The following is a 23,581-nucleotide window of genomic DNA, read 5'->3' as shown; positions in this document are numbered from 1 at the left end:
TAATGGAATAGTTTCAGTTGGATGGGACCTACAGCGATCATTTAGTCCTGCTCGACCATTTCAGGGCTGACCAAAACTCACAGCACATAATTAAGGGCATTATACAAACGCCTATTAAATATTGACAGCCTTGGGGCATTGATCACCCCTCTAGGAAGCCTGAATATAAATTTTAGGGCAAATAAATTTCATGCTAAAAATTGCTATGTTTTTAGGCTTCATGAATATAAAATGGGATGCTCAGTGGCTTCCTAAGTAACAACATACATTTTTCTTACGTAGTTCGCAGAGCAAGCCAGCTAACTTTAGTACTATTAAACCAGCTCTGCTAGTTGTTGAATTGAGTTCTTTTGTTGGTCCAACCTCAGCCCTAAATAAACATTTGTAACCTCACATAGCTAGGCACAATACAAGTCACCCTGGCTGAGAGACCTTTGCTCACGAAAAAACCAGCATTTGGTGTTCAAAGGAGTGGAACCAGCATGTTAAAGCATCTACTCACTATCCAAACAGCTCCTATTGTTACAGTTATTGCCAGCAATATCCTGTTTGTCACTAGGATAGCACTTTGGTGAGCCTGCCCTAGAAACAGCCATTTGCCTTGTGGCTAAACACTTCCAGTGCAGGACTTGGAAATTCACCAAAGCAAGGAAACCTACTCAGGGCTCTGGCCTCCAGCAAAACCTTTTCAAAATGCCTTGAGAAATAACCAGACTCATAAAATTCCATGCATCCAATGAAATAAACCATTTTCATATCCAAGTAACAAATTTGCCCTCCCCATCTGTCTGGCATTGCTCTGATCCTACTCTACACCCGTCACATCCCAACACTGGCTACAGGCCCTGAAGAAATTCGGTTTTGTGGACTGTGGGTGAAATCTGAGGCAGGATATTACCAGTGTGGAGCTAATAACTGGTCTGGACTTTTGTGCAGTGCAGCTGCACACGTGGTGAGCCACCAAGAGCTTTTGGTGCCAGGCACCGCTGCGTCCGAGCTGTAAACGCTGTGTGAATTATCTGCAGGAATATCTGCTCCTTCCCTGGGCGACACTCAGCTCCTGCCTTTGATTTTCTTAGAGGCAGGTTGGGTCCAACATTATTAAAGTTGTTTCAAGCTCTTTCATGTGAAAAGCATTGAATAAGCACCGTGCAGATCTAATAGTGCAGGAACTCGGCTGTTTCTTCCTCTGACCACTCCTGTTGCTGCATCCACCTGCTTCAGCTGCAGGAGCTGAGGAGATGAGCTGCAGCAGGGCAAGTGCACAGAGCTGGTGCTTCAGGGCCATGAACAGTTAATGCCTTGGCCACGGCACTGGCGCAGCTGGAGCTTTTCCCAAAGCTGGGCTGGAGAGCATCACTGTCTCCCCCGAGTCGCTGGAGTCGTGGCAGTGAGAAACTGCTCTGAGATCACCACTGGAATCCTTGGGTTTCAATGCTTCCCCTCCCCATCCTCTACACTTTCCATTAGAAAGAAGTAAATTGGTAAATGTCCCGGGGGTCACAACCAGGCTGTGACCTGGTGAGGCAAGAGGAAGCCCTTGCTAACACACCACTGCTGGAAATAATGCCTGGGTGGAAAATCTTCCATGGAAAGTGAAGCTTTGCAAAAATCTGCAGGAATTAATTGCTTTTGAGCATTTCCAGCACAGAAATGAACCATTGAATCTGATGTTTTCAGCCTGCTTGGGAAAACTGACACTGAAACACTTGGTTTCAGCAGTGGCAGGGACAGGGGTAGACAAACCATTTTCCTGGGGTAAATTCAAATGTGATTTTCCAGAGCCTCCTACACCCTTCAGGATCTGTCCATGTATGCAGCTTTCCCAAATGCTGTGGTGCCACCATGCCCATGGTACCTCTGTGACCATGGTACTGCTGTGCCACCTCTCCTTTTCACCATGGGCTGCCAAGCAGATGGATGTGGGAAATCCAGCGGAAGATCCTAAAGACTGTAAGCTCAGGGGTAAGGTTGCTCCAAATGAGTTCTTTACTCAGTCAATACCCACAGTATTTTAAATAGGCTGTGGTATACTTTATGCCATGTAATATTTTTATGAGTGAGATTTTTCCCAGCACTCTGCTCTAGAAGTAATTCCTACTGCTCAACTCTGTGTGCAATTTTGTAGTGAAATCGGTTTAATAAATTATGGGATTCCTCAAAACACTGAAATTTCATTTGTGATCAATGCTAGTTTTGACCACTGTCACTGGGCAGGGATTGTCTCAGTACAGCATGTTAATAAGCAGAGCTATTTTTTCCCCTTATCTTGATGAGTTTTCTCACTGAAAATACTTTTATATTTATGTGCTATAAGAAGGCAGATAAAAAGAGCTGGAGATATTTTAGAGGTTAAATCTTCAAATTCTGAAAATGAGACTTGATTTAAAAGTGCCTCCATACTCCTTTTACCCCAAGGAAATCAGGATTATGCAGCTTCATCTTCCCATTTGAGGAAAGCTACTTAAATTCTCAGTAGCTTTTGAGCCCAGTGACAATTTCCAACAGTTCTGACAGAGGAAAGGGAATCAAAGCAAGTCCCTGTGAGTCACCTGTGGCTGGTTAGGGAGGAGAAACTCAGAGTGGTGCCCCCACCAAGTGCCATGTGTGTGCCCCCAGGCTCACACCAAAACCACCAAGGCTGATGCCCACGTGGTCTGGCACCAGCTATTGGATGGCTTTTCCCATAGGCAGAGGTATTTGCAAGGCATGGAGGAGAGTGGGAGAAGGGCAGTGGGTGCTGGGATCAGCATTTGGTAAGGGATGAGCAGATCTGAAGTTATCACAGGAAAGTGGGTGCTGTTGCAGTATAAGGCAGCCCTTAGGGACTTTGGCTCATGGAAGCACATATTTCCAACAGGCAATATTCTGTTGTATATCTTGTCTGTAGAAATGTGTTTTTTTTTTTTTTCTAAAGGGATCACTCAATCTATCTGGTGGGAAGGGCAGAGGAAAGAGAGAGCTGCTTGCATTAGAAGTGACGCTGCCCACTCTTGTGGAGGAAAAGGTCTTCACATTTCCACGGATCAGATTCTGCAATTACACAGCTTTCTTGTTTGGCCAGTTCATCTGCTAAACCTGACACGGAGCCAGAATGCAAACAGGGATTTTTCCCATTACAGAATACCAAATCTATGATAAACCATGCCATGAAAATTCAGTTTTTAAGGAGGTGGGGAGAGAATGAGAGAAACTCCAACTGCTGCTGCAAGATAAGCAATGAGTTTTGCAGTGCTTCTAGAATCTGTGTCAGGGATCTCATTAAAAAACTCTGTAAGCCAAAGGAGCACCGTGAGAATAAAAACAACAGAATTTGGGATAGTAAAATTTAAGCAGATGTTTGAACACCAGTTTTAGCCTATGAAACATCTGCGTGATAACTTTGGACACAGCTGGATAAAGTCAGTAATTGCTACAGAAAGAGGCCTGTGAATATTGTACTTAATCTGTGGGTCTGTTCTGCACAGCAATGCAGTGAATATCATTGGTGATCTTGATTATGTTTGTGTTTTTTTTCTTATACTACAAATTCCCCTACTATGAAGAATTCAAATCAATCACCTCTTCTGCTTTTCACTACCATCAAGTTGTAGTATTAAAATCTATTTATAGATGGAGTAACAAACATCTCTGAAAGGAGAGTTATATACTGACAGCTTGGAAAGAGACTGTGCTGGTTTTCTCAAAGATCTCCTAAAACAGGATATATTCTCAAAGACTATTCCTTAAATATGATATATATATTGTAATTTATGTATCATTTGCCAAGAGGGACAAGATTGTGATAGTATATATCTATATATATATACTCACACACACATATATAGTCTTCTTAACTGCAAACTGCAAAGCTCAGAACTTCAAAAACTAACCAAGAATACAAAGTGACAGAGGCTGAATCACATTTGTTGTCCCAAAACACAGTGGATTTAACTGCATCCCTAACTCTTCTTATTTGCCAAAAACAAGACAAAAATCAGAAGCAAACAAATAAGTTCTCTGAATAAATCCTGCATTGTCCCAATTTTATGAGCTGCCATCTAAGCTGCCTGGCAACCATCCAGGCCTGAATGACATTCCTGGACAAGAAGTAACCCATGCATCCCTTTTGAACTGTCCTCTCCTCGAGCCGCCTTCACCTCCCACCTGGCTGTCCTGCAGCTCTCGATTAAATTTCTTTTAAAGCCCTTTCTTACCTGCATAGTGGTCAAACACAGTGGGGACGTACTCCTCTGGGAAGGCATCATTGGCATAGCTCATCAGCAAACAGGTTTTCCCAACTGCACCATCCCCAACCACCACGCATTTCAGCATCTTCTTGGGGTTGTTCCTGCTCCCATCAGTGCGGTTGTCATTTTCCTCCTTGCAGTTCATTCTTGCTGCTGCCGCTGCTCTTGCTGCTCCCAGGACTTCCAAGTGCACATGAAGGAAAAATGAAGTGCGATTGTATTGACTTTTCCTGAGTTTGGAGAAGGAGGGGGGTGGGGGGAGAGCAGCAAATCTCAAACTCAGGAAATCATACTAATGTTTCCAGGCTGTCACAGCCGCTTCTAACAGTTACCAGATCAGTCAAGAGGATCATCGAGGTGAATAAATTAAACACACAGAGAGGAATAGCATAGAAAAAAAGAGTGATCTGTCCTTTTTCGTTTGTCCCAGTCAGGAAATCCTCATCCTGCCCCGCCGTTCCCAGTCTTTATCGCAACTTCAAAAAATATCAGCAGCCTGCGGCTTCGATCCGTGTCTCCCTTCCTCCAGCCTGGCCGCAGGAACCAGGGATTCCTGTTAAATCCACTCCATTTTCCATTTCATTTCTACATGGAGGAGAGTCTGGAGGCTTTTAATGGAGTTTTTCCTTTCTTTCTCCAGCTTGCTCCAGCTTGCTGTGTGTCAGGAAATCATGGGTTTCCTGCTGAATTCCATATTAGGATCAGTGGGCTTGTGAAGGGCTGCAAACAATGGGAGCTCTGTGTGTATTTGTACTTTGGAGGAACTCTGCCAGGACATGGAGAAAGGAAAACACTAGAGGTCCCCCTGCAGAATGAAGTTTTTTAGGCTCTCTGCTCCATCCAGCTGCTCTCCGGGCTGCCGGCCCCAGCAAGGAGGATTTGGGAGAATTTGGAATACGGGAGGGCTGGAGATGCACGGCCAGGCTGTGAGCTCTGCCCCTGTCCCAGGGATTCCTGCTGATCCCAGGCACGACCTCCTCTCATCTCAAATGGGTATTTTCTCCCATTTGGGAAAGGGGGAGGTGGAGAAGCAGAGAGGAGGTATAGTGGCTAAATAATGTCAACTTTCTGTCTCTATAGCTCTTTAAAGTGTTTGTTATAAAGAATAAATAACTGATTTGTCAGTTCACACACTCAGAAAGTTTCTCTTGCTTTTCCCCTCATCTCCCCTCTTTCAAAAAAGACAGATTTCCCCCTCCTAATGTAAAGATGTAAACACAGACAGAGAGAATAAAGTGGAATTAAGAGTTAGAGAAATTAAAAAAATTAAACAAACAAACAAACAACCCCTTGTATATCAGTCTGTGAAAAACCAGCTTTGATCTACACGATTCCTGCCCCCTCTGGTTTGTTCCGGTCCTTCACGTGCCTCCTAAGTCTTCTCCCCATTTAAATACACAACAATCTACATGTTCACGAAGGGCAAAACTTCCCGCTCCTTGCACAGGAAAGATTTTGCAATTTCCAGCAGAAACGAGCCAGACATTGACACAAACCCCAGTGCAGCAGCCCAGCACATCCTGCTGGCTGCATTTCCCCTCCACGAGGCTGGAAGGCTTTGAGAGGGGGAAACACCCCCCTGCTGGCACTCCACGGGTGATAAACGCTTCCCCTGCCCTGCTCACACCTGGCGAGAGATAAATGCCCAAAAGTGCACACAAGTGCACACCTGGAAGTGCAAAGAGCAGCACAGCCTTAGAAAGAAAATCTTATAGCTCCAAACTGTAGGAGTAAGGACAAACACAGCCATAACGATGGAAGTCCCAAAATGTGTGTCCTTCAATTTTTTTTGTGGTGAAGGGGCATGGCAGACCCACCTGCAACCTCCCCTGGACAGGCTAAGTCAGTCAGAGCTCTTCAGTGATCTACCTGTGCTGGATCAGCTCTGGACACCTTCCCCAAGGGGTGCTAGAATTATAGAATCCTGTAATAGTTTGGGTTAGATGGGACCTCAAAGATCATCTAGTCCTAATCCCCCTGCCATGGGCCACCTTTCACTAGACCAGGTTGCTCCCAGCCCCCTCCAACCTGGCTTTGAACACTTCAAGGGATGGAGGATGGATAAAACATGTGAGCAAGGTTTGTCTGTTCACCTGGGGAGCCCCAGGGAGCTGTTTTCTGTCTCTAACCAGGAGTCTTGGTCATTCAGTAATTTGTGTCCTGTGACTTTCACCTCATCCATCCCCCCTCCCTGCTGATAACAGGGAGCTGAGCAGGCAGTGTTAGGCCCAGCATCACACCTCCCATCAGAGGCATCACTAAAGTGTTTCCCAGAGTTAGGAGATCAGGTGCATCCTCCTAGCTTCAAACTGCAGCCCAAGGCTGAGCTTCATCCAAGAAAACCTGTGAGCTCTGGGCATCAGGACCTCCATTCTCCAAGCATTTGCTCTGCTGATCATTTCCACCATCAGCAACCTGGCTGGGCCATCCTGAGGTGCAGCACATTTACAGGGGTTTATTCTTTAAGCTTATTTCTAGTTGTCATCAAGGTCAAACTCCAAGCCTGTGCTCTGTTTAGTGGCTGTGCAGCTGAGTAGGTACCAGCACCCTGATCCCCTCTGTGCCTTTGCTTACCAGCCTGGTGACCTGGTGGGGAAAGTTTGCCAAATATGTAGGTGCATGCTGTTGCAAGGTAACTGCAGAGCCAGAGGAAGAAAAACATTCCAACAGTTCATGGCTCAGTTCCCACTGCATCTATCAGACAAAAGCAAAAGCTGCCTTGCTTCCCATTTTACACTGGCATAATCCATCTGCAAGCTTTTTTCAACATCAGACATACTCCAGTTAAGGCAAGATTTAATGCTAATTGGGCCAGATTTAGGCCTGCAACAAAATCCCCATGGCTCATTCCTCCTTGATCATAAAGCTGGGCAAGTCCCAGCAGGACTGTGCCCACATCCCCTTCTTTTGCAAGAGGTTAAATGATGAAATTTCATTGCTGTTTTTCCTAGAGGATTAAAGTGATTTTATTCTCTCTCCCACTTAAAAAAAATATATATATATCTTCCAAAATTTAAAGATTTTCTCATGCTATTAAGGGGCTGAACTGGAAGATCATAGAATCAGAGAAACCCAAAATCATTAAGGTTGGAAAAAATGTCCAAGGTCTTCGAGTCCAACCTTTGCTCATAAATCACAGCACTGAGTGCCACATCCAATAATTTCTGAACACTTCCATGGGTGGTGACTCCACCACCTCCCTGGGTAGCCCATTCCAATGCTGGACCATCCTTTCAAGGGAGAAATTCTTCCTGAAATCCTTAGGTCTTTGCAGACCCTTCCAATTCTAAGCTCTGATGCATGGGACACTTTGTGGGGGACCAGTTTTAGTTAAAAATGCATTAGTAAAAGGCCTTATATCCCTCAGTGTGAATAATGGAAGTGCAGCTGTGAAGCCAGAGCCTAAATAATGGATGGTCTGGAATAAATACCAGGAGTTTATCTTGAATGTGAAAGAAGGCTGACATCTGACCTGCAAAACTCAAACTCAGTGCTACAACTTTGCTTTACCTATATAGGTGGTATGTGCAGCTTTAGAGGAGTTATGATAAAGTTATAAAACAAGAATTGTAACCAGACTGAAAACACATGTTCTTTTTAATCTCATGGCTTTAACTCAGTTTGGCACCATTTAGATCAGCTGGATCAAAACATTTTAAAAGCTGGTTTAGCTTCAGCAAAGTTTGATCACGTTGTTTTACACCACTTTACTCAGGGGACTGAGAGAGTGTTTACCCCTCTGCTACTCTGGGGTTGTTGTTTTACTTATCAAGTTGGCTCTGACTTTGCTGTGTGAATTAACAGGTCAGACCTGTCATCTAGCAGTCTGGCAAAGTTTGAGGCAATCCTGTAGCATTTTACAGAAGATTTGTTAACCTGCAAATGGCAAGTGACAATTCTATAGGTTAAGCTGACCCTTCTGCACTGCTATGCAAGTTTCAGCTCCCCTAAGAGCACTTCTGAGCAATGGAGCTGCCTTCAAGCCCCAGCCTGGAAGCCACGGGGTTATTGGTAATCATTAGCAAATGTCAGAGAGGTCTAATGATTTTCTAGATCCAGTTTTTTTTTTTTTTTTTTTTTTTTTTTTTGCTATTTCACTAATCAGATTAGAATTGGTCAGATTTTTCACAAGATTTCAATCATAACCATCTCACAAACCCAATAAGAGCAGGCTGGTTACAAGCCATAGCTTGGGAAGATGTGTCTGGAAAAAAAAGAAATAGTAAAGGCAACTAGTCTGAATGCTTGGAAATCTTGTTTAAATGTGTGTGGTTCTTGGATATCCAGCCCAGTTTGTTTCCCACTGATTTTACAAGTTTCTAGCCAAGGGCACCACAGCACAAACAGATCTGGGCAGCTGGAGTGAAGACGAGCACCGTGGAGTGAAGATGTCACCTGAGACACTTTCTAGACAAGTTTCTCAGGCAATCTCTGCTCTAGATGAAGTGTCTCTGACCTTTTGTTAATTAATGGATTTACTGGCAGCAGATCTATTCCTAAGGCTGCAGAGTATCTCCAACTCCCATGCGCTGTGGGGATGCATCACCTTCATCTTCACAGGCCAGACAGGGGTGCCTGGCACTGCTCCCCTGGGGATTAGCAAGTTCAAGGCTGGTGCAAAAGATTTAGGTGAGAAGATCTGCAGGACACAAAGGACTTGCAATTTTTTTTTAAATTAGCTCTGCAATTAGCAATATCTTGGCCAATTAACTCAACTCTGTATTTCTGTGCAGGCTTACAGGAGGAAAAAAGGGATGATGCTCTGTCCTGCTCTCCCTGCTCTCTTCCCCTGGCCAGCCTGCCATCCCTACATTTCTCCAGTGCCTCCTGAAATGCAGCGGTCTCACTTGGAGCAATCTTATGAGTTTAAAACCTGACAGGCAGAGCAATGTTCTGCACTAAGTGTTTTCCTCACCAGACCTGACTGATTTTAAGGGGTCTTATTCTTTCTTATGTCTTGTTCTCCCAAATCCTCTCCTGGCCTAAACCAAGCAGATCTGTCTCTACATTCTCACGCTTAAGAAGCTCCCCAGGGTGGGGGATTTTGAAGGTGACAACACTGCTGTGAAGTTTTCTCCCCATGCCTTGCTGCTAGAAATAGACACATTCAGCCACTCTCCTTCCACCTACCAGTGTTGATGAGGAAATGAAGTTTCTGGCACTACTACTGAACTGTAAATTGATTTCAGGCAAATCTTCTCACATTTTTCTTATCCTTTGTCTAATCTGTTTAGATTTTGAGGTTTTTTAGGGCAGGAATTGTGTTGGTATTGGACTGAACATAGCAAAACTTTATTAAGCTTAACTATCACTGTGCTGTTAAAAACCAAGTTTCTCTGGCCATCAAATTCAGGACCTTGCCTGTACTATGTTATTGTAAGAGCCAGCCTTTTGCAGTAAAAAAGTCTTTGGGACTTTAAGACATCCCCACAGTCACCATATCTCTCACCTCCAGTCTTAGATATTGGGGCGGCTCCTGTTTGTTCTAGGGTTGCCTGGATGGCCCTCCACATTGTGCTAAAATTTAATTAAATGAGAGCATTTTATCCTTATTCCCTCCATCCTCTCTCCTCCTTTCTTTCTGTCAGCCCCATTCATCAGCCTCCCACCCCAGTGAAGTGCTCACTGAGACCTCAAGTAAATTTGATATATTGAAAAGCAGAAGCAGCAAATTCAGGAGAAAAAAAGTGATAGCTTAACAGTGACCACAGGACGGGTCTGGAAGTGCTCTGTGTGAAGCCTTTTTAGAGGCATCTTGCTGATGGGCAAGAGAGTCAGCTTTGAGGCTTGTTGAGAGAGAGGAAGCCTCTCTCCAGCCATCCCACCCCATCAGGCAGCTGCCACCAGCAGCTCCACCGTGGTGGTCCATGCCAGCAGTGGGGGTTCTTTGCTTCAAGCTGCTGCCCTGGATATAATCAGTGCCATTGGATTTCCCTTTGCAAAGAGGAGCTGATGAAACAAGAGGCTTCTGGGAGAGGAGGAAAGCAAAGGAAGTTTCATGTCCTCTTCAGCAGAGACCCCTCTTGCTTCCCAGGGGGTGCTGCTGTAAAATGAGAACTGCCCATGTTGTATTTGTGTGTTTGTGAATGGGGGTGGGCAGTTTTTTTACTAGGGCAGACAGTGCTCCCTGTTACCTAATTCTGCATCCCTGACTGCAGACAGTGCTCTGTGTGTGTCACCCACCCCCCAGCTGGTGATACTTATCCAGAGTCTGCATTTCCAGCTGTTTTCTGTTCATAGGTATTTGAATTTGGGCTCTGAGGATGAGTTTTGCTTGGAGGTGTAAAAGTTCCCTCTGGATACTGGAATATCTGCACCTGGTGCATATTCTCCCTGTTTGCATCAGAATTCTCTCGTTTCCTTCCAGAAGATCACTGGCTGTTGCCTCTGCCTTCTCTGCTTTCTGGTTTTGTTCTTCCATGGCTGTCTCATTTCTCTTCTCTTCTCTTCTCTTCTCTTCTCTTCTCTTCTCTTCTCTTCTCTTCTCTTCTCTTCTCTTCTCTTCCTCTTCTCTTCCTCTTCTCCTTCTCTTCTCTTCTCTTCTCTTCTCTTCTCTTCTCTTCTCTTCTCTTCTCTTCTCTTCTCTTCTCTTCTCTTTCTCTTCTCTTCTCTTCTCTTCTCTTCTCTTCTCTTCTCTTCCTCTTCTCCTTCTTCTCTTCTCTTCTCTTCTCTTCTCTTCTCTTCTCTTCTCTTCTCTTCTCTTCTCTTCTCTTCTCTTCTCTTCTCTTCTCTTCTCTTCTCTTCTCTTCTCTTCTCTTCTCTTCTCTTCTCTTCTCTTCTCTTCTCTTCTCTTCTCTTCTCTCTCTTCTCTTCTCTTCTCTTCTCTTCTCTTCTCTTCTCTTCTCTTCTCTTCTCTTCGTTGTTTACCTCTCCCTGTCACAGTGGGGAGAAGTGGACTTAGGTAAAAATTCAGCCTGGGATTAGCATAGAGTCAGAAAAAAACATCACTTCAGGCAATTTCTTTCTCCCTATCTATGATGTTTTCCATAGAGATTTTTTTTCCCCCTTAAATTACATTTATTTTAGGTTGAGCAGTACAGCAGGAGGTTAAACAAAGAGAAACCTCATCTATGCCTCTTCTGCATCTCGAAATGGCATTTGCCTCTGCTGATGGTGGACTGCTGGGAATATAAAAGGGCTGCAATCAGGAATCAAGCAGCACTGAGGGCACCAACATTGTGATCAATTAGCACCGTGTGTGCAGGTACTCAGTGAAGTTATTACAGGGACAAATCTGTTTTTGTTCACCTCTGAGTAATGCTTGGGACATAATCTGCAATTTCATTAAAAGCAGAGAAACTTCCCCAAGTTAGATGGGTCCAAATGTAATGTTTCCAATGGGGGAAGAGGTTCGTGTCTCAAACATGCCAGCTGGAATCTGTAGTTTTCAGCTTCCCCCTTTCCAGCCCAAATTGCCAAGCTGGCTTTATCGTTGAAATGAACACACGTCTGATTCATAAAACATTCATGCAGAGTTTTTACTCTCTTGGAAAGAAGGGAGCAGGCTGCTTCCAGGAAGGGAATGTGCTTTTTTGCTTCATCTGATCTTTCTGCCTCCGCTCAAAGGCTGCTGCTGCCTCCACAATCCAGGAGCAGGCAGACGGGAGGGGGACCAAGGTGACAAGCAAAGGGATGTCACAGTTTTTGTGCTGTGTCTCCTTGCTGAGCCTTTTCTCAGCAGAGCCCTCTGCCAAAGCACTGCAACGAGGCCCAGGAGCATCATTTCCAAACCTACTGCTCAGACTGGCTCAAGTGGAGTGGATCATCCAAGTAAAGCCCTTATCTCACGAGTGAAATAGGAATGAGGAATGCTTCCTTTTTTTCTGTCTATTTATACTGCTGATCTTCAGGGCAGGGACCAGCTCCTGCCTTGTCTGAAGGGTGTGGGCCCATGACACAACTAAACCAACTCCAGAAGGTACTTGGTCTAACCTGACAACGAGCTTTTTAAAGGAGAAAATGCATAGAAAACTCTTCTGCTCTCTTTTCCCCCTTTGCACTGGTTTTCTGCAGGCTGACATCCCCCAGCTCATTATAGGGACAGCTTGATTTTCCACAAGTGATGAGAATTATGGGAGAAGTGCTGGCAGCAGCAGGTTACTTTTCTCCTTTTGTAGGAATTGGAGGTTTTATCTGCACTGCCAAATCATCCTCTTGCTTTAAAGGTGTCTGGGTGTGGTGGTAAAACAAGTGAGGAGCGTGGGGACCCTACCTAGGCTGCTGAAATGTCCAAAAATCACATGAGGCTTAAGGTTAAGGCCTTAGGTCAAAGCCTCAGGACCTACAAATAGCTGAGCATACAATGGACGGGGGAGGAAGAAGTGGAAAATAGTCAGAAGCAGTGCTTTTGCTGCAGGTAATGCAGCTGTAGTGTACCTGTGCTGATGGGTGTGGTTTGTGTGTGGCAGGAGCTGCAGTCACAGCCCTGCAGACACACCATGCTGGGCATTCAGGCTGATTGAGAAACTCTTCACCCATCTGTGCCTCCTCTTTCTGGCTCATTCCTTCTCTGAGAGGGTGCTGGCATCTCTCAGGAGGAAGCTCTGCTGATTTAGCAGTGAAATTCAGGTGTAATGTCTGCTGGGGGATCTGTGGCTGCTGAATCCTGCGAGTGGTGCTGAGCTCTGCACTGGGCTGCAATCAGCTGAGGCAGCCCCATGAATCTTTCAGGGGTCAGAGCTCCCTTTCCCTGCTCCCTGTTCTCCCACAGTGGCACATTAATGTAAAATGAGCCTGGCTGAACATTAGCCACCATCTCAGAGCTCTCTGGGTTTGCTCCCAGTGCCTGCCAGTGAATGGCAGGAATCCCTGTGGGTTATTGTCCTTAGTTGAGGAGCAATTGGGGCCATCCTGTCTTCATGGCAGTGTATTTTGCACTGGTGATACCTCTGGATACCTAGTGGGCAAAATTGACTCCTAAGATTTTCCAATTTTGCTTGATAGATGACAACTACGGTGAATAATACATGGATCCATTCCCAGTGAAATATTATTGACTGAGCTTAACTCCAGCATAATTTTTCTACTGTTTTCAGGTATTTGGTAATAGTCAGATACAGGTTGCTGTTGTTACAGCAAATGTTTAGAAAGTGGTCAGGATGATCACTTTTCTTTCTTGTCTCTCTGATTTGCACCCTGCAGGCATCAGACCTGATTATTTGGGTTGAATTGGGTTGAACTCTACATTTTCTGATATGCAGAGAGCACATAATTTCTCCTCCTTGCCTGTGGTGGTGGATTTTGGGCAGAGGTCTCTGTGCCCTCTCTCAGGAGGGGATCAGTAAAATGTGGAGATGAACAAACATCTCAAACCAAGTGGGTTTATTTCACAAATGAAGCAAAATATTAGAGAAACTGACTTGAAGACAACAAGCAGCTGATGAGCATCAGTAACTTACACTTCAGACTTCTGTGATGGATTTTGCTCATCACTGGTAGGAGCAGAACAGCCCCCATTTTTCCTGCAGGCAATCTGGAGACACAGCCTGATCTCAGTAGGCATCATCCAGTAGAACATTTCCTTGGAAAAGCTTTTCCCAAAGCCCACTATGCTCACCTGAGCCCTGTGACCATGTGTTGCCCTGGATTTGCCAGGGGTCCCAGGTGTGAAGCCTTCCTTTTGTCACAGACTTGTCTTTTTCCACCTGGGCACCCAAGCAGCCTGAGAGCACAGGGCTGCAGAAATCCCACCGTGGTCACACCCTCCAGAGCAATTCCTCCTTATCCCCTGGCCCACAGGGCTTGTGAGGGTGGTGAAGCACAGCCAGGCTCCCACACTCAGTCCTGAGCCCACCAGCCTTCATCACCATCATCAGCTGAGCCAGGAAACCCACGTGGCAGATGCTGTTCAGGTGCACAGCAAAGAAAGCAGATGGCTTCCAAGAGCATTTCAGCCTTTCCTCTCCTCTCTCAGCCGTGTCTCAGCCCTACCTGAGGAGGAAAAGGGCTGGAATCCTGGAATATGGTGCGACTTTCCCTCTGTCATGGGTGACAGCCCTATCCTTTGTTAGCAAATGAACAGCAGGAATAAGAGGCTTCATTTCAGCCTGTCGCTGTCACACTGTTTGAAATCCTTCAATGGCTTTTAGTCCTTCCTGTAGCTCATCCTCAGGGCTTCATCCACTTTCAAAATGCTCATTGAGACCAATTTTCCTGTTTTAGTCACTGGTTAACCGTTACAAATTAAAATCCCCATTTAAAGCCATTCATTAAATATCTGAATTGTAGCATGACATCTGAATAATGGCATGGTGCTTACATGCATTTCTCCCTCAGATGTCTTGAGTACTGTTAATTTTTTTTTACCAGTTTGGAAGTACAGCTTGGATCGCTACCATTTCAATGCCTTTTACAATTTCACCAAGATAATTTTGGGCCACATTTTAATTTTTGGTGAAAAAGAAAAAATAATAGAAAAAAGAAAAAGAGTAATACATGGAATAACACAAATAAACTTACTTCATAGGTTTTCCCAGAAAAGGAGCTGTCAAGCTCTTTAGAAATCTGTCCTCATGAGATTTCCCAATTTTTTTGACCAGGTTCTGTTAACAGTCCTTTTCCAAATTTGTGCTGAGGTAAGGAGGACTGGAAAACAGTCCATTGGGAAATCATCTGAGAGTGGGTTCATGTGACAGCTCCTTCTGTGACTTGTCATGCCGTGAATAGCAGAGCAACAGCCTTTCAGCACTCGCCCATGTCGCTGCCTGCCTTGCTTTTGATGGAACTGGGGTGAGTGGAAACGAGGGAAAACTTAACCAGAGCTTTTTATTTCCGTAAAAGGTCTGGTTTGTGTTCTCATTTGATGTTTGCATAATCTCCTGGTTTAAATGCCCTCGTGTCACCGTGGTCCCTGCTCCCATGGCTCTGTGCTGGCACGCAGGGTTTGCCCCCAGCAGTGCTTTGGAGGTGGCAGTGGGAACACGCTCCTGTCACAGCCAGCGTTGCACACAGGGACAGGGACACTCAGCAGCTCCAGCAGGGACAGGGACACTCAGCAGCTCCAGTCTCTAGCAGGGCAAAGGTGCAAGGAACCAGAAGGGGAAGTGTTGTCCAGCTGATGTGTGAGGTTCTGGGGCTGCCAGAAATAGCAGCCCATGCCCTTGACCCATGACCACTGGTTATCTCTGGCTCAGATAAAAGCCTTTAAGTCATGTGCTGTGCCTAAAGCAGGTTGTTCTGAGTGCAAGCTGGGGGCCAGAGTAGCTGTTTATGGGATTTTCCTGCTATGGGACCTGCTACTCTGCGGCACGTGGGAAGGACTGAGTGTAAAGTGCTAAAAGGGAAAGATATAGAGCTGCTGGAGTGAGTCCAGAGGAGGCCATAAAGATGATCAGAGGGATGGAGCTCTTCTGCTACAAGGAAAGGCTGAAAGAGTTGGGACTGTTCAGACTGGAGAAAAGAAGGCTTTGGAGTGACCATATTGTGACCTTTCAGTGCCAAAAATGACTCCAGGAGAGCTGGAGAGGAACTATTTATTTGGGCAGAATATGATAGGACAGGGAGGAATGGCTTCAAACTGAAGGAGGGTGGATTTGGATTAGATACTAGGAAGGAGTTGTTGATTGTGAGGGTGCTGAGGACCTGGCCCAGGTTGCCCACAGAAGCTGTGGCTGCCCTGTCCCTGGAAATGTTCAAGGCCAGGCTGGATATGGCTTTGACCAACCTGGCCTAGTGGAAGGTGTCCCTGCCCATGGCAGGGAGGTTGGAACTAGATGGTTTTTGAGGTCCCTTCCAATCCAAACCATGCTGTGATTTTTGTGTAAGCTGTCCTCCAGGTGCCACTCAAGCAGAGCAGACAATTCTCAGGGCTCAGGTCAGGGCTCCTCTGCTTCTCTCTGTTACAGCAGAGATATTTGCCTGGAAATGTCCTTTAGGAAAGTACACTCCTTCTTCCTACCCAGCTGTATCAAAGACCGTGAAGACCTCAGTGATGAACACCTGATGACACAGGGGCCTTTCCTGAGTTCAGCTCTGTCATCCTCCTGTTGTTGCCTTTCCCCATTGAGACCATTCCATTGACTGGGCTTGAATTTGTGCTTGAACTTGTTTCATCACACAACTCCTACCAGTTGCTGCCATTCTGCCCCAAGAGGCAAAATCCCAGTCTGGACACTTCCTGTGACTAAATTTCTTTGGCTGGCAAGTCCCTTGATTCCCAGCCAACAGAAATCAGTTTGGGAACCAACAAGCTGGCAAATTTTGGGGTTTCAGAAGAGTGGGCTCAAAATGGGCTTGGAATACAAAAAAGATAAGACAATATGGACATGAGATCTTCTCAGGTGCAAAATCACATCCCACCCTTTCTTCCTTCCAGAGTGTAGAAACCACATTTACATCTGAGCAGGACGGATCTGGTGGGGCAAGCAAGTTCCCATAACCACGAGGTTACTTCTCACAACAGGCAGCTGCCCACAGCTGCTGTTTCCCACTGTGGATACACAAAACTTTGCTGTTAAGATGCAGGGGCAGAACTTGAGCTTTCAAACCTTAATAAGCTATTGGCTTCTCCTTCTCTCTCTTTTTTCCCACAGCTGACCTCCGTGTCCAGCCGTGAAGGCATTTTCTGTTTTACGAGTAGCGGTGAGCAGGGTGCCAGCAGGTGAAATCCCAGCCTCTCCTGCCTCTCTGTAATTAGCAGCCCCAAATATGGAGCAGTGTCTGACCCTGTGACATTTTTTCCTAAGGCTTTTATTAATTTGACACTGGTTTTCATAGCAACTCACCAGGGAGCTGTAACAAACACTTAGCTGTACCTGACAGAAAATGGGGGGTTTATCTGCTCAAAAGGTTATTCCAAACGTCAGAGGCCAACTGTGGTTTGGATCCTGGGGAACTGCTCCAACTGTTTGATGGAAAAAACATGGAGCACCAAAGTGGGAACATTACAGTTTAAAAACAGGGTTTGTGTCACCTTGAGCTACTGAGCTCTGTTATTGTGGTCTATCCAAACTCCCACTCTCTGTGGAGCAGGCAGGTAGGGGACTTTTAACACCCTTAATGTCACTGTTCCTCAGCGGACATTGCCTTATCACCTCCAAACTAATTTAAAATAAAGGTTTTGTTCCTTCATTCCTTAGCTGATATGGAATTTTTCCATTTTCTGAATTGGGATTTTCTGTTGTTTCTACAAAAAAAAAAAAATCAGTTCTCAGTGCTCTTGTGATCACTTTGCTCTTGCTCTGCCCATTTCTGGTAGGAGCACACTGTTGCACAGTAATTCTTGGACAACTCAAATTGCCTGTTTTTTTGGGCCAGACACTGTGACAATGGCCACAGCATGTGCAAGTTGGTGGGGTTTTTTTGTTTGTTTGTTTGTTGTGTTTTGTTTTTTTGTCCAGTGGACTCAAACTTTTGGCTTCATGTGGTGTTTTGTCTCAGGTGTTTTGTCATTATCCTAATGAAATCTGATGGCAGTGTTCACCCAGTGCATGCTCTGCCTGGGCAGAGGTATTTCCTGTCATCCTTTCCTTGATGAACTTGAAGTGCTCTCTTGGAAGATACTTCTTCATTCCTATGGAGTATCTTGACTTTATCCCAAACTCCAGTTATGATCTGGTTGCTACAATCAAGGACTCTGTCAGGGCTCTCTGGTGGCTTAGGACATGGTTCAGTGGTTACAGGGTGCTGCTGGCTTATCAGTTGGACTCAGTGATCTCAGAGGTTTTTGCCAACCTTAAAGATTCTGTGATTACAGAATATGAACCTTTTTTTTTTTCACATATCCCTTGCAAGGCTCATTTCTCCCGACACAAAGGTGGCTTTAAAGGTATCCATTGCATTACTGGCATTTTCACCTTTTTTTAGCCCATACCTTGGTTCTTCTGTCTAACCCTAAGAGTTTCTCCTCCAGCATAAATGAAAATCTCTATTTCTATTTTCTCTATTTCTTTTCTCTCTATATCTCCATTATATTATGAAAATATCTTCTTTTAGTGCTAGGCATTGCTCTGACATGTTTAACCTATGCATCTTTTGGAAAATCCAAATTGTTTCTGAAAAGATTTGAACTCACTGGACAGTTGAGTGACAGACCAGTCAGCTGTCAGTGCAGAATGAGAGAATCACAGAATAAGCTAAGTTGGAAGAGACACTCCAGGATCATGGAGTCCAACTCCTGGCCCTGCACAGGACACCCCAAGAATCAAACCCTGTGTCTGAGAGCATTGTGCAAACACTTCTTGAGCTCTGTCAGGGTTGGTGCTGTGACCACTGCCTTGGGGAGCTGTTCCAGTGCCCAAGCATCCTCTGGGAGAAAAACTTTTCCCTAAACCTCTCCCTACTCAGGTTCATGCCATTTCCTCTGTGTTTAAACAGCACTATAGTTGTTAATGCTGCATTCTCCCTCTGCAGATTTGATGGTGGTGGCCTGAGACCTGTACATCCTAAATTTTTACTGTTCTTAAACAGATAAATCTGACATTTAAATTCCCTTGAAAATGCATTATTTTCTATATCAGATTCACTTAAGATCTCAGCAAAGCTTCCATAAAATGGCCTGTGTTTGAGACAGGAGTTCTTTCTTCTCTTACCTTGTGTGGGGGCAGCATATGTGCTGATGTGTGCCTGTTAACTGCAGGTGGGGTGTTCAGTAACACCTGCTGCTAATTCTGCTGAGTAGGTAAATAGGCTCATGCTGTTGTTTTTCTCTAGCTGTTTCCATCTGCAGTGGGGTGAAATTTGAGGGGCAGCACCTTGCATTCATTTGCAAAGCAAAATCGTTCCTAGGAGTAGGCAGTTTTGGGAAGAAGGAAAGGACAAAGCATAAAGCAGCAGTCTGTGTCCAAAGCATACCCCAGTTCAGTTTCACAGCTGCCAGCAGAGAGGGGTAGCCAACCATGCAGAAAACAGCTGCATTGCCAAGGAACAAAATTACAGAGCCAGATGTTCCTCTTGGAAGTACATTACACTGAACTTGGTAGATGAGTGCAGTAGCTGCCAAGTGCTTCTCTTATTCGGTCATAGGTAATGACTCCTCTATCAGGGAATGTGGAGGAAAAAGACCACACAGAATATCCTCATCAAAATCCTGTAGTTGAAACAGTAACTTCTCTTGGACCAGAAAGATTTGGGAGCACCATGGCAACCTTCACGTCTTGTTTGAAGGATAATGTTGTTTACTACCAGGCACGAAGTGAGAAACTTACAGCTACTGAAGCCAAATGCTTTCAAGGTATTTGCTACTGAAAGGTGGCTAAAAGACAACTTTTATAGCAACCACAGTTGTTTGTGGGCGCTGTTGTAGTTCTCAGCTCAGGCTGCAAGTGAGAAGGAGAGCTTCTGGTTCTGTCTCTAAAGCAAATACCAGGAGCTCGGGTTTCTGAGGACGTGTTGGTGCTGCAGCCACGTTCTCAGTGCAGACCCAGGCTAGGCTTAAAGAAGGAGCTGGGTGTGAGTAGGGACTGGCCATGGCAGTGCCACACCTTTATCAGCTGTGTCTGTCTTCATGGGCAAATGGTGAAGGCAGCATTTCAGTCTGGAGCTAACGCTGACAGGGTCCATCCTGCCTGAGAGGCAGCACTCAGGCACACAGGCTCGGATTCATGCCAGCTCATAAAAGTGGCTGACTTGGGGTTTCTGGCTGCCAACAGAGAGGGATTGATATTCTTTAGGGAGATCCACCCCTCCACAGACCCCAGGCACCCCTGTAAGTACTCATCTAATGAGAACTTGGATGACTGAATCTTTGGAAAGAGGGAATATTGGCATCTCTGAGATAACTGGAGAGATAATTCACGTCTTGCATCTCTTCAGTCATCTTTCTTAAACTGTCTGAATCTGATCATTCTCTCCTAGGACTCACAAGTTGTAAACCCAGTTATTTTTTAAAAGTACCTTCTATTTAATAACCAAAGAAATGCACAATAGTCCAAATCCCTCTGCCAAATAAATCTGTCAGTAAGGAACTCACCCCTAAAAATTGCTTTGGCCCAACATTTCCTGTACATAATATTAAACTTACTCCTGCACCATCAACAAATTTAAGAGCCTGTATCTCAGGGATTGCAACAGAATCCAGAAAAGCTGCAGATCGTAAATGAAACCTGCAGATCATACTGAGATTTTTTTTTTTATTCTAATCACATCGAGTTCATGGCCCCACTACTTACCTGGGAAGGGAGGGAAAAGGTCAGGTCAAGCACTGAGGGTTTGGAGTGAGAGCACACCGTGCTGCCTGCATATTTTCCATGGGATTGAAGGACAGTAAGTTTCTCTCCCCACCTAGTGGTCACTAAGAGCCTTTTAACAGCACAGCAGCCAAAACCAGGGTGGTCAGCAGCAAATCCATGTTCTGGTTTTTCTACAAAATGGGAAAATCAGGGAGGAGATGGTTGCTCCCTTTGCTGTAGGTTATCTAGCCCAGATGAAAGCAGAGAGGAGGATCCCTGGAGGATTCCGTTTTTACTCCAATACACTCTTAAAATACTGTGAGGGTAAGAAACTGAACTGATGGTAGGAAATGACTGTGAACCAATGATTGGGCTGTGGCTTCTGATTTTTCCTTCTGCTGTAATCCTCCTTCTGTGGGTTTTGTGGTGACTGAGAGCAAGTTTGAAATGTGACAGGCACAGAAACATCTTCATTGCTCAACAGCGTGTTTGGCCTGGCTGTGGTTAATTCTGGAAATAGTGCGGCATCGGGTGAGGGGAGAGGAATATGAAATGAAAATGAATATGGATGTTAAGCAAAGCTGATGCTGACTCTCCTAAATATGCATAAGTAAGTCAGGAGAGTAAGCAATGAAAGCAAAGTTTGAATTCTGCCCATTCCAATGCCCTAAGGAGTTCTCAGTAACATGAGGAAAATATATGTCAGGCAAAAACATGGTCATAGAACACAAGACATTCAACTACCTTCCCTGAGACTGCTCATCACACATATCCTGTGGGGAGTGGACCTTTTGGGGAAAACAGTGTTTCTTTTTTTTGTTACCCCTCCTTTAGAGCAGGTCACAAGACATCACAGAGAGGAGCCCCCCTGGTTCTTCGTGCTGCCTCTGGGTTACCCAGGGATGTCTCCCTGCCTCAGAACTAGATGATCTCCTGCTGTGTTTCCCAGAACTTCACTGCAGTTTTGCTAATCTGTAGCTGTGAAATGAGGGTAATGATATTTTTCTTGCTGTGAATAAAACTTTGAAAATGAAAGTGGAAAGCTGTAATTAAAGACTGCAGCTATGCCCAAAGTGCTGACAGAGACTTATCATTTACAGGGCAGCTCGAGTGTCCTTCCCTCCAGCTGGAAAAGTCCCAGGGAGCCCCTGTCCTGTCCCACATATGGAGGCAGGGCCAAGGCAGGGGTCTGGGTCATCAGCTCACACCCCAACAGACAGACTTCTCAATGAATTTTGTAGAAAATCCCTGGAACTGAATCCTGGCTGCCCTGAGCTCTTTGTCCCTTCCCTCTGAATGCAGACCCAGGTGATCTGTGGGGACTCAGAGATTGCTTGCTCCTGGTGCTACTCCACCATCTCACCCTGGGATAACCAATTCACTGCTTGCTGATGAGCTTTCCCCTCCTGCACACTAATAAAGTCATTTAACTGAGATCTGAACTGCTCTCAGCTCTAGCAAATTGGGACAAGCTTCCCTGGAGAGAAGACAGATGTCTCCCCTCAGACTTCCCACCACTTGTCTCAGGTGTCAGACTGTCTTTAATAAATACCTAAACCAGGAAGAGAATCTGAAAGCCCATGGGAAGGGATCAAATTATCCTGTGGCTCAGGTGAGGAGGAGAAAAAAGGTCTGGCAGAGGGTTTCCACATGTGACACCACGTTTCTGAAAGGTAAAGTGGGATCAGTGTGGGATGGAAGAAGTGCAAGTTAAATTCCTTCTCAGCTAAAACCTAGTTATTATTTTCTCCACTTGACTCTACAGGGACCTTCATGCCGTGCCTTACAGTGGTATAATAAAGCAGATGGAGAGAAATGTGCATCCTCTCTCTAGCTCTCTTATCAATACCTCTGCTGAACAGTAAATAACAGGGAAATGGAGCTCGCTTGTCAATGTTCCCAGCTGCCGTGGCTTTCTCTAAACATACAGTCTGATATTTATTGCTAACTGTTCTGAAATACATAACAGCATGGGACAGGGCTGTGGACACATTGTCTTGCTTAAATAAGATATTACTGACAGCCAATGTTAGATAGCTCAGGGTTTTTATATTTTTATTTTCAGCACATGTTTCCCTTACAGAGGGTGCCAGAGAAGCTGTCAGTGTAGATTAACTGACTAATCTCAAATTAGGTTAGGTTGACAGCTAACCCTAATTTACACTTTGAACACCTAAAGGGTGTGTTTGGAGGGGTACAGGGCTGATGATGCATTGCTGGTCTGGCACAGCTCTGTGAGCATGGGGGGGAGTGCATCCCCTTCCCCACCATCCTGTCTCTTGGCCCTGCCTGGTCACACCTGGCTCTGGTTTTTCTGTGGGCATGTCCTGCCCTCCTTGGTGGGAAGGACCCTCCTAACAGAGGCCTCCTGCATGCTGCTGAAGCTTTACTTGAGGTCATTAACGTGATGAATGAAAGTATTGAGCGCAGCCGAGCAGGACGGAGCATGCCAGGAGCCCAGTGGCAATGTGTGCTCTCAGTCTGAGCTCTCAGTCTGAGGACAGATTGTTGGGACACCTTTTTGCAAGCTCCTGGAAACCACACTTCCCTTGTTTCTCATCACTGAAATCAAGATATCCAACATCTACCACCTCCTGCTTTCCCACTCATCCTGTCAAAGAGGGAAATGAGTTTGGGCTGGGTACTACGTGTTCTTGACACTCACTCTAGCTTTTTTAAAATCACTTTATAGTTCTCCTGGTGTTTATAAACAGATTGTTTAATAATTTGAGCTATTCTCTTTCCAGACTGATGGTTTTTTTGGTTCCCCAGGCCCTCATTTTCCACCTTTAAAAGTGAGAAGTACTCTGTTTACTCTCCTGGTGTGCAACACAAAACATTTTATGCAAGAAACAGCAAACTAATATTGCATTGTAGCAACTATTCTGAGTCATCCCGAGGATTAAACAGGAACAACAGCAGTGGTAGGACCTGAATATTCAGAGAGATAACAAGGCAGCAGGGAAAGGCTGTGCCAGCAGCAGCATCCCACCTTTGCAGAGGGTGGATGGCAGCAGTGGTGGCTCAGTCAGGACAGGCTGAAGGGAGGAAAAAGCATCTGCAAGACAAGAATTTCACATGCTGGAGCATCACCAGAATCCAAACATTTGGGTGTTTGGCTGCTGGTGTTTTGATATTTTGGCAGTGGTGCACTTCTGTCCACCTCCCAGTGTGGAAAAGCCAACTTGCCTTTTCCAGAATAGGCTGATGGACTGAAAGAACTGACAGGCCAAAGTCAGACATGTA

General features: G+C 45.3%; 1 protein-coding gene across 1 annotated transcript in view; it reads right to left on the bottom strand.

Moving 5' to 3' along the window:
• Positions 1-4,848, bottom strand: part of RHOJ (ras homolog family member J) — a 60,609-nt gene extending 55,761 nt beyond the window's left edge. The window contains exon 1 of the mRNA XM_053980583.1: positions 4,197-4,848. Within this exon, the coding sequence (XP_053836558.1) occupies positions 4,197-4,374 (178 nt within the window). The 5' untranslated portion in view covers positions 4,375-4,848. The remainder of the gene's footprint in view (positions 1-4,196) is intronic.
• Between the last annotated feature and the right edge of the window lie 18,733 nt (positions 4,849-23,581).

Source organism: Vidua macroura, chromosome 6 (genome assembly GCF_024509145.1).
Source record: "Vidua macroura isolate BioBank_ID:100142 chromosome 6, ASM2450914v1, whole genome shotgun sequence".
Classification (NCBI taxonomy): Eukaryota; Metazoa; Chordata; class Aves; order Passeriformes; family Viduidae; genus Vidua; species Vidua macroura.
This window is presented reverse-complemented; position numbering and strand designations above follow the sequence as displayed.